Raw genomic sequence first — 12,166 nt, 5'->3', positions numbered from 1 at the left:
GCACACCACCAACCATACGGATAATTTCTGTTGAGGCGAACTGGTGTCCTTGCTAACTTACATCTGGAGTACGTCTCTATTGGAGTTTTACGCCATTTTAAAAGGTTCAAATAGGGGCATGAAACCATACAAATGGTACGACGCGACACCGTTAATGTTATAATTCACCCAAAAGGAGTTTGAGTCTGTGCTGTCTCGACTCAGCTGACGGGGTCTCCCTGTGCTTCCCAAATGCTATCTGAGATTTGTCGCCAAGTAACGTTGGCTGGCTTCATCCACTTCAATGCAGAATGGTGCCGTTGTCTTCACACAATGCAGCACAATAATAGAGAATTAAAGAGAAAAGGGCCTATACCTTACGAGTTATGATTAAAAGTCCTCGAAGGTAACGAAATTTCTCTTTACATAATACTATTGGATCAACATTCGAGTTTCGCTGTATTATTGTGAAGATGCACAACAAGAAAGAGACTAGAGGAAAGCTTGAGACCATCAACATAGCCTGTAACATGGAAAGACGATTAGCAGTATTCAGTATTGCGGCCGATGTTTTCGAAGGTCAAACATGTCACATCACCTCACATCTTCTTCCGAACGGGTACAAGGAGCAGTAAATGGAGCAAGCCTGCGGAAGGAAGCGACTAATACCACTGGGAAGCGAACCCGAGAACCTAATGATAGGCCGTCGACGCCCTACCTTCTGGCTATGGTGACGTTGCGATCCCTATAGAGACAGTGAAACTTTAGATTGTCTTCGTGTATGTATCATGTAATTATTGATACTGATAGTACCGGGCACTGTACTACTTCCAAGTACATACTTTTGTTCTTAATCCGAGTATACAATATTCTGTATTTGTCGGCCCAGTTGGCGATCGGAATGTCCTTTCGCGCCACTGTGAAAGGGCTTGCCAAAAACTCTGCTGGTTTCAGCCCAACACATACAGTTCGGGATAAGTGCAAAATATTAATTATTAGTAATAGCGACGCATGGAAGGGCGATGCAATACATGCCAGAACGGGGACAAACACTAACTGCACCTCGCATCGTGAACTGAATGCAGGAAAACCATGAAGAACACTGATAACACAAACATTCGCTTTAGAACAGCTAGCATTCATAACTTTATTGGATTAAACACTGTGTATTCACTGGGCATAAAAATAATATGGATAAGAAGAACTCCCGTTATTGCAACCAATTACCACCGGCCCCTTAGTGTTCGTCCTAACGAGGTTTGACTGTAGTTCTTATCAGGTGCCATAAGCATGTGTACATAATTCTAGGATTTGCAGACTCAGTCTCCTGTGTTAACGTTACTGTTTGTCTCCAGTGCTCTTGATGTTGACCGGTATAATATTCAACCTTGCGACTGACAGGCCTCAATCGTTGATGAGAAAAGTGTCGTTACCGGCGAAAAAACAGTCAAAATTAATGGTCACTTTTGTCGTTATTATCCCATGCGAGTGGTTAGCGTTTTAATCAAAGTACATGAGCAGAGTCTCCCACCGAACAAAGAGTGTTCAACACAATGAATTGGAGCCTGTGCTCGCAGGAGGGAGGGAGAGAGGGAGAGGGAGAGGGAGAGAGGGAGAGAGAGAGACATATAGAGATAGATAGATAGATAGATAGATAGATAGATAGATAGATAGATAGATAGATAGATAGATAGATAGATAGATAGATAGATAGATAGATAGAGAGAGAGAGAGAGAGAGAGATGTAGTCTTAGAGTACATGTCTCAGTCTTGTGTATGATGTTGATCTTGGAAAGGACTTAGGTACACCCATGGGACGTCTTGTAACATATCAACGTCACACGTGCCCGTACATCGGACGCCATGGTTGCACAGTCATGGTCGCCACCGCCACTGCTTGCTGGTGTTAGCACTCAAGATGTTGACCAACTGGATACAAGTACATGTAGGTGATAACATCGTCACTGTTCGCTTAGGATCAACAGCCTGATAGCACTAACGCGATCAAGAGACACGAGACCTGAGTTGTCTCCACAGTATAGAAATCATCAGCTTATCATACTATTCGCATGCATATAGTTGAATCATTACTCTCACTTCTCGGTGTAGGCTAAACGGGGTTACAAATGCACAAACCTCCGACCTATCCTCATCCCCAGTTACCATTGGCCTCCCAATGCCTGTAGATTATTCAACATCGAAAACAGAGACAACTAATGATTGCGAATCACAGTGGTCGTTAGGGCAAAGTTGCCTATACATATTTGTAGCATGTACATTGTACACCCAGCTGCTTTTAGTGTCGAGATTGCAGTAAATGGCATTCACTTGATCCAGTGTATCCCCTGCACAAATGCCCGCCCAACCAGACAGCTCATAGCCGCGAGCTAAACAGCATGACATTGTGTTAGAGGGCAAGTTGCTCTATTGCTGATGTACACTGTACATGTAACGCATCATGTAATCCAGCCAGTATGCAATGTAATGATTTGCAGACCTCACGTAGAGTCTACCACACGCAATCACACCCACCTGATCTCACTGATAGCTGTTTACTGATAGTTACTGTACATTTCGTGGATACATGTACAACTATGTGACTTAAGATCAGTGTCCTGTGCATGAGTGGTCCCTATCATCAACCCGACCATGAACTAGCCATGAACCCTTTCGGCAATTTTAGAGGGGGTTTTAGTTTCAAGAAAGCGGTGGGATCATTTGAACTAAGAGCCTGTTCTTGTAGTAAACGCTGTGATTTCTCACGGCCGGTATCTTCGAGGTGATGCAACGTACCGTCGATGAGGGCTAGACAGCACTGCCAAATCCCTTTGACGCAGCTCACCAAATCAATGTGTGGGTCTTCCTCACTCAGTATAGTCGCGTCGAGCGAACTCTAGTCGCGGTGCCGAAAGGTGACCTCACACCCCTGAATGGCCGCGTCCCTCAAGACGAAGCACAGTCGCCATACTGGCTGAAATGAAATGGATAGCACACTCCTGCGATTCGGAAGTCAGCCAAAGATGGCTTCCGTTCTTCGTGTTACTAAGAGCATCCCAAATGTGTCATGAGTTCTTTGGCATTGAAACAAACCAATTCTACTTTAATACATTATATAGAACCATACTTCCAGAGTAGCGGCATAGAGTAAAGACTGAACAATGGGAAGTCAACCTGAGAACAGTACTACAGGTAAAGATCTAAGTGTCAAATCACTACCACTATCAGTCTATAGCGAAATCAATATTCACCTCCGGGGTTCATTTCTCGATACATATAAAAGACAAGCCCCGGGGGTGAAACGGAGACCAAAATTCACTGCATTGTTCCTACTGATACCCTTGTCGTGCAATGCTTTAATGTTTGATGGACACTAAATGTTTATGGGTGGTGTAATGAGGATGGAAAATCAGTCTGAATACCCTATCGGATTGTTGGTTTTGTTGGCATACGTTTTTAGCAGGCATGATGATCAAACTGTCATTAGCCTCATCAGACTCAGGACATGAAGTGAACAAACACTCTGGATTGGCACGTCCGGGATTGATCCTGCTGCTCGCGAAATCCATCGGAAATGGGAAATCCTTCACATCTCCAGTGATTTCGATCATGGCGTCCCGTATGAACAAGATCAAGCTGATATCCTTTTCTGGTGAATAGAAACGGCCGAAACTTGAAGGAATGGTTTCCGAATCCTATGAAAAGAGGCATCAGACAACGAACGAAGCTGACCAAAAAAGAGTGATTGATATCAACGCAGGATTCGACTTCAACATTCTCGACACGAGCTCATTCGACACAGTTATTACGTTCCATAGGCACACATGACGCTGTTCAAGCGCATTTCGATTCAGACAATCAAACGGCGCTGACGTTTTCCCACCATACAATCGCAGGTCACGCACGCCCAAGGAACTACGTTCTTGGCAAGGTCGATGTGCCCCAGCATTGAATATTAAAAGTAAATGCTTCATTCATCCCTTCATACCTTCCTCCCGCATTGCACCATATGTACCATAGCGAAGTCCCAGATGGACACAAAGGTGATCAAATTCCATCTGGCGACCAAAGGAAGACCCTGGGCTGTTTACGAATAGGACGAGTCGTCGGACGCACGAGATCCCCGTCATACATTTGGGTGATACAACCAATGACGCGTGCTAGAGCACTGATAAATCATGGCAGATATGCACAGATTACGCGTCCGGGGTGGCTGGCACAAACAAATCGATCAGCATTGATTCGCGGCGCCGCAATCACAGTGGAATTCGGGCAGCGCTGGGAGTCCATGGTCCCTGGTAGCATGCTAGTACTAGTAGATGAGCGGCATGGAAAGGTTGTTGTACTTGTATGTACAGGCGACGATGTCTCCCAACGGCAGCAGGATCTGGCCTAACTTCAGCGTGTCTTCTGCTTTATGTCATTGTTTGCGTATTGTAAAAAGTTTAGGCAAGTGTATTACACTATGGCAGGGTGGATTAACCCATCCACTCTATCGTCCAATCTATCCATCCAGTCGTACCCGGGGTCGCCCGTGACCCTCCTACGGGGCACTATGCTACAGGCGACGGCCCTCGGACAGCCCAGTTGACAGAGACGGCCTGGAGCTGTCCATGGCTGGCATCTGCGTCTAGACAGGCTCGATGCCACCTAGGAATTCCGCTGGCTGCTGGCGACCCGGATTCGGTGAGCGACAAGAATGTGCACACACAGGCCAGTGCACAGGAGATCTTTTGCCTGTACTTCTGCGCATTCCAACACATCAGCATGGATAGGTATGTACATGACCGTGGCTGAGCAATACATTGTATCATACTTGTATGCTAGAACAAGCAATCCGCCTACCGACGCTCGCATGCCCTTATATCTTCAGACTTGTTCCTAACCCGACGGAGAAGGAACAACAAAAACATCGCCCCCGTCGTACCATTAGCAAACAGAGTCGTGTGGTACGGTGGTAGAAAAGGCAGATCCAGGCAGCTCGGAAGCAAGCTAAAGGTGCCATTTTTTTGTCTCCGGCTGCACTACGGTAGAGAAACTGCCACGTTTGGAGTGAATTGCGTAAGATTAAGTGTGTTTGAAGGATCATTCATTGATGTGAACAGTGAGCTAGTGCCCCTCCTCAAACAGCAGTAGAAGTAGGAGAGTATTGCGACTATCGGGGCTCTCTCAGCAGCATCTCTTGCTCCGTTGCACATAAGGTCGCACCCGTCTCCTTCACTACCCGATTGTCGGCTGCAAGGCCTGGGCAAACCCCTTTGACGATCGCTCCACCCAGATCAACTGTGACCGAAACCTGGGTTCTGAAACCAAGTCAGTGCATCGCAATCAGTCTGGCTTGAAGGCCACTTATTGGATGATCCATCATCTTCTCTATCAACTTAGCAGTTGAGCAATTTTAGACAAACGCACCGGGAAAGTAGCGATGGCGCAAGTTGGTGTTTTGAGTTCGGGCCGCAGTCGGTCTATGTCACTACCCAATGCTAATCGCAGTGCGGGCCGACAACAGCGCGTACGTCGCGTCAGCTTTCCGCAAGAGATCTGTTTCCACGAGGCGGTGAAGACGGGGGACCTGCGCGAAGTTCACATCCTGCTCGTTGATGGCGGGTTCGATAAGAACAGCCTCAGCCAGAGCGGTATCTCTGCACTGCATCAGTGCTGTCTGGACGGTAGGTTAGCTCTAGTGACTGCATTAGTTACGGCGGGAGCTGACGTGCACAAACGTGACGTGGACGGCTGGCAACCCATTCACGCGGCCAGTGCCATGGGCAACACGGAGATCGTCGAGTTTCTTCTGGAGCATGGCGCCAAACCGGACGCCCTGACGCCGCAAAACGAAACCCCCGCCGACCTGACGGAAGAGTCCGATGTATCCACACGGCGCGTGCTGGCCGAATACGTGCGGAAGCTTGGCACCCGAGCATCATTCGCCAGTGCTGACAGTGGTCTAGCTATGGGTGAAGACTCAGGCGACGAGGACAATCTTGCCAAGATCGCACCTTCGACCATCCTCAGCAAAATCGAGAAGGATAAGTGTGAGGAAGATACGGAACGGGTCATCACCTGGCCCCTACGTCACAACTCCGTACACAGCGAAATGCCGAGCAGGCACGCCGTAGCAACGAGGCCTACGGATGGTAGCCGAGCGGGCAAGAGGCTGGATCGGATTACGTCACAGCCGGGATCGGAGGAGAGACTACCGTCCTACACGGAGGCAAAGGCCCTGACCCCAGCCATGCGTTTCTCTGCAGTTGAGATATCGCCCACGTCTTCAACAAGAGTAAGTGGCGTTGTCACAGCAACCAGTACAGTACAGCGTGGTACCGCGGCAATGATCAAGGAGGCACGAGAGGGACGAAAAAAGTCGCAATTTGACGATACACCGGCCCTGTCGTCGGCACGCATTCCCAAAGCGACGAAACGACTAAGTGACTTTGCTGAAGAGATTTTTGTCTGAGATTACAAAATCGCTCTTCTGATACCATACGAACAATATCTAATTCAGGTAGTCGCTGAGCTTGAATCCTAAACTGTTGATCCATTCTTCATACGACAATTTTATTTTATCAATTTTGACTACACGATGTATCCGTCAGGGCCATCACAATCATAAGTATTTCAGGCCTAGATAACACGGAGAATACACTAGCTTATCACGTACATGTATAGCTAACGTAGTTCAAAACGCAGATAATTATCGTTTTTTTGTGCAAGAACCAGAACCACGCAGAAGCCGATCGTGCTACGTACCATTCACACCATAATCAATAGGTATCACATATTTTTATTAACCCGATTTATAACAACTTCAATGAAGCTTCTTCCAATCCGGAGAAGAGGTTAATATACAACTGAAATATCACTACAAAATTAATGAAGAATCCCGATGAGCTTGTGATGGGTGATTTGGAGAAGAAAAGCTAATGCATGCGTTTCAATGTATATCACTTCTAGTTCAGGAGCACGTTAACTTTGAAGGTTTCCCCAGGTAGGAACAGCAATCGGACGGAAATCAATGCCGGTCGTGGCCCTCTTGATCCGTTCCTAAATTCCAAGAAGGAAACTATTTGGTTGAATTCTGCTAGTGGAACATACATGTACAATGATTACTGCAACTTCACCATAGCCTCAATTGATTATTGACAGCCTAAATGGATTGATTGTCTAACGACAAACGTCTTTGGGGTACAAAGGCAATGGCTACCACAGTCAAGACTTGGCATGCTGAGTTGGTTTCAGCTTGTGCTGGCTAGATGTGAGGGGTATGGTAGACTTTTAGCTCAAAGCATGAACCTCAGGGAGCCTTGTATGGAAGGCGTTCCCACAGGAAATGCTGCACACGGCCCAAGGCATGGAGTCTCCAAAGGCAATGGAGTGGTTTTCCCAGGTCTCAATCTGCTGCAAATGCAGATTGGGAGCCTGTGTGTCCCCTGATGTCAGGTCCATGCGAGTATCGATTACCGCACTCTCAGGAGATTAGTGCCGTGCAGCAGGTCTCGTTGAGCTGCTCACTCGGATCACATTAGTCTCGGGCGAGCCCTCACATTGTGCCTCGACGACTGGTTCAGATAATGCAGCGTCTGTGATCGAGATTAGATCAATCAGCTTTGGGCACGGAAATGTAGCGAAGCTAGTAATGTACACCAGCGTGTAGTATGGGTGCGTGGAGGAAGATGAGGTTGAAACAGTGCAGAATATTATAGTCATTGCATGCGTTCCACACACCCCACACGCCTATTTTGTTGTATGAAGTCAAGTATTATGTGTATAAACGTGCGCATCACTGATACTGATATCGAGGAGCTCACACGAGCCCGTGGGTGGCCGCATAGCGCGACCGGACCATTGCCGGGTCACAGAGCGTGAGAACCGTCAACGTGACGGCAAAGAGCGCGTGAGGTTTGCGGTGAAACGCCTGTCAGCACGTTGCCTGCGGACTGCACTTGACGTGATGACCCGTGAGCTGTGCACTGGCTTCTCGCGCTAGTAAGGTGCCGTCGTGGACATGGAAATCCGGTCGGGTCGGCGCCCTCAGTGCGTACAGAATGCTGCGTTGGAGTGCACGTACGTGTTCATCGTATAGGTACACACGGCTGCATGGTCAGCGCCCTGGGCCGCTCGACTATTGACCGGATTTCCATGACCATGCCAGTACATGTAGTGAGTAACTGCACAGTCACTTAGTATGCACGACGTGTACAGCAGAGCAACGTATTCGAATATTCCAGTATTATGCTGTCTAGTTCATTGTGCATGCAATCTGTTGAAGCACTGGGCCATGCCATGGGTCATACCGAACAGTACGGGCATTATGTTCAACTTCGAATTATGTGCACAAGTGAAATCAAGTACAGTGGCAAAGACCATGACAGGTCACGTTAGTTCGCATTAACCGAGGAGAGGTCCACACAAATCCAGCCAGGTCCACAAAAATTATGATGACATGATGTTAGCGCCGATTTCTACGCACTAGTGAAATCAGGTTGCAGCAATCCAAGGACTGTCGCGGGTCATGTTGGTTCCCATTCGCAGCGTTTGACGAATTGTGAACACAACACACCGCTTCAGGCGAACACAGTCCTAATTCATATCACAGCTATAGACATGATCCGTCAGTTGAGAAATATACAATGTACCCAAGCACATTTACGAATATACACTGTACAAGTACGACTATAGTGTTATTTTTCGTTGGCTGAGCGTAGCGAATGAAACGAAAAATGTATTTTTGGCCAGCATTTTCACCATAGTTACGGCCCCAGGATTGCGTCAGCTGGTTTTTGTCAGTGTTCTCAAACTTTTCTCTTCATCGTGGTCTTTCTCTTTTCGTTGTAGTTTCCCACCCGCCCTCCCCTTTATTCTCACTTCGGGATAGGTCCTGCAGGTTACATTTTGTTCATTTATCTTATGGGGTTATTCTAACCGGTTTTTCCTCAGGGTTGTGCTTCCGCCGGGGTCCTGAGGTTTTTCCGCCAGCTTCGGGCTGGTTAATTATCCGGCGGCCCCATTCGCCCCAGTGCCAGTGGTTCACTTCTTGCATCATGTTGGTCTGGTACATACGTGTACATGTAGATGTGTGAGGTGGCATGCCCTTCTTCTTGCTCATGTATACACTACGCTAAGCTCTTCCATCTTCCACCGTGAGTGAACAAAGACCACACTACTACTGTGATCTGTATCTTTCTGTTGTGTGTGGGTGTGTCTGCGGTATACGCAGAGGCCAGCTAGCTGGCAAAAACACGGTTTTTTTGTTTTTTTATTGCCCACCACAAGGTTTGTATGCTTCTGCCAATTTCACTGCTTTTCGAGCAGAATCTGCCACCTTTTCGAGCAGAATCCGCCGGTCCCTAGACCAGTGACGATACAAAGAGATTATGATAATATGCTTCAATGAACTGCATTGCAATACCATAATCGTTCACCACCAAGTATTCAAGAACCAACGATAAGCCTTTAAATGCGATTTGCACGACATCAATTTAATTTAAAACAGTCACACTGAGGTACTCCGATACTAGTTTATCTCAGTAGTGATTTTCAAGTCTCGTTTCTACAGTGCGTAGTTCTGGCAAGGATGTCGAGATGATCAGTGTCGGCTGAGCTTGGTCTTCCCAACTGGCACAGCCACCTGGTTTAGCCGGCACCACATCAGTTCGGACACTGCTCTCTCTCTTTCTCCGGCTTCTCTACCTTCCTTTAATTACAGTGGAACCTGTCTAAGACGACCGCTCATGGGACCTTCAAAAACGTGGTCTCTGTTACCGGGTGGTCTCCTTATCCAGGGTCATTTGACTGGAAATAGCATCCCTTGGTCCTGGTTGCAGTGGTCTTCTAGGACAGATGGTCGCCTTATCCGAGTGGTCGCGCCTTGACAGGTTTTACTGTACTGCATGGGTAGGATAGGTCATGACGTAAGGAAATAATACAGTTCATTTTAACCCAACCCTGTAATGATAAATCGATTATTCACAAGTGATTAATGCCCAACCGTAACTATTGTCCCTGTTATCTTCCAATAGTCAGTACTATTCACTTCACGAAGTGAATAGGAAATGCCTTGGATCAGACCAATGTCCAGTTTCTACAAAATGAGGAAGAAGAAAGCACAAATGTCATGCTATGATCGACTATACAGCAAAGCTCGGTAAACTTTTCGCCGTGAGCGCTCTCTGACATTGAAGTTTGGGCATAAGAATACATCACTGGTCACTACACGTCAGTGTGATTCGCCCAGCAAGGCATTCCGAGAAGCGCTGATAGTCGTGAGGAAATCATCACAATTTTGTTGTCGTTGCAGGTATTGCATTATGAATTGGTTGAGTAGATAGTTCCGTGTTCAATATTGATTGTTTATTTTTATTGGCGAACTTAGAAGTCGCGACTTCGGCGGTATTAGTCATGAAGAGCCTCGTTGGAGCAACCAACTTTATTCTCTTTATTTTTTTATACAAATAATCTACGTGGAGATAAAAGTTTAATAATAGCTATGAAAAGTATGAATGTGTTCATGAGTTGTTTCTGCACTGTTCATGCCCATTTGTCACACTTACTCTTTATCTTAGTTCTCACTGTTTGTAATACTTACCACAACTTACCCGTCATGTGTCACACTTCTTTGGATTTTTAACCTTTGTTTTTCCCTTGATCACTTTAGTTCCGTATTTCCACTGATGATCGGAGCTTGAAAATCGATTTTGGAAACACACAAAACCAAACCTTGAACAAATTGTCATGTTGCATGGTGATGTCTGCGGCATTCATACTTTTCATAGCTATTACTATTTTTTTATATCCTTTTTTTAATTTATTCGTGTTCGATGTTGAGTTTTTTACAATTTTTTTATTCTATTTCTCGTTTTTCATTCGTGTTGGGTTTACATGTAACTATTCACTGTACTGATACATGGTGATGATTGTGCTTCGCTTTGCCCGTAAAAGAGGCCTTCCCGATTACACAGGGATGATCCGACGTAGAAGTACATGTACATTCACATGACTCTACATAGTATCCTATTGCTACAGGTGCATGTACATGACTGTACCTGTGCTGAGAGATACAATGATTATGTACATGTACATGTACATGACTGTACAATGACAATGTATGATAGACAGTAGAACTCGGGTAACATGTACATGTACGTCCATGACCAGCAGAAAAACCATACTGATTAGTGTCCAAGGGGTGTTTTAATCTTGTATTCGTCCTAAATATCGAGCAGTAGACTCAATACTCGCATGTTCCGGACAATGAACGTGCTGAGCAAGATTCTGTCTTGTTTCTACCGTGCAGTCTCTGCAGAAGTGATTTCCACTGTACAGTGAATACAATGTACAGACAGACCTCGTCATGAATATGTTGGCATGCATAATCTTGTCACTGTTGTCAGACAGATCCTAGCCAGTTACCACACTTTGACGCTCTGCTTCAGACTAATTTTTTTCTTTTTCTTTTTTTTTTATCACAAAGAACACTCTTTGCATGATGGACAATTAGATGTAATTAGAAGTACATGTACATATCCAGGAGATAGAGTGGGTGGGACCTGTGAAGCTCAGCCTACCTGGAGGTCTCGGCGTCATGGCTCGCCAGATTCGCTTTGGAGTGGATTGGATGGGGAGCTGGAAACGGAGGGACTACGAGTACGAAAGAAAACGGGAGAATAGTCATTATAAGAAGACAAGAGGGTGTTCGTGGTCGGTTACAGAGGCAAATGTCTCGCAACCAGTACGTCGTACATAGGAATACTAAAGATGACACTTCGTTTCTGGGTGATAATGCCGCCTGTCGGCCAGTGGGTTCACCCTGCCATGCAACTTGTACAAAGACGACACTTGCCTGTGCTAACGTGACAGTTTATGCAACTACATGTACATGTACATGTAAAAGATTGTATGGTATTCAACACCTCTTTCCCCCTACATGTACTTCCTCCGTATACAAAAACTTCGTGACTTTTTTTTGAAAGCTGCGCAAAGCTCTGAAATTGTTCCGTTTGACTCGGAATAACACTCGTGGCATTGTCTAACCTGTTTACAAGCTATATACAAAGAAAAAAGCAACTCAGACGAATGAGATTGAGTTTTTTCAGAGTCTTCGTCGCTCATGTCATTGTCACCTGACGACGCTGACTCCGCATCGCCAACAGTCACTGCTTCCGCTCGCATTTCGTTCAGATTCTTGTCACCT

At 46.1% G+C, this 12,166-nt stretch overlaps 1 protein-coding gene across 1 annotated transcript; it reads left to right on the top strand.

The window, feature by feature from the left end:
• Positions 1 to 4,840: 4,840 nt before the first annotated feature.
• LOC135824638 (protein phosphatase 1 regulatory subunit 12A-like) lies at positions 4,841 to 6,845 on the top strand. The gene has a single exon (XM_065337363.1). It carries the CDS (start codon positions 5,402 to 5,404, stop codon positions 6,431 to 6,433), a length of 1,032 nt encoding a protein of 343 aa, XP_065193435.1. The 5' UTR covers positions 4,841 to 5,401; the 3' UTR covers positions 6,434 to 6,845.
• The last annotated feature ends 5,321 nt before the right edge of the window (positions 6,846 to 12,166 follow it).

The sequence above is a fragment of the Sycon ciliatum genome, chromosome 9 (genome assembly GCF_964019385.1).
Source record: "Sycon ciliatum chromosome 9, ocSycCili1.1, whole genome shotgun sequence".
Lineage (NCBI taxonomy): Eukaryota > Metazoa > Porifera > Calcarea > Leucosolenida > Sycettidae > Sycon > Sycon ciliatum.
The sequence above is the reverse complement of the archived record's forward strand: the minus strand, read 5'-3'. Positions and strand labels throughout refer to the sequence as shown.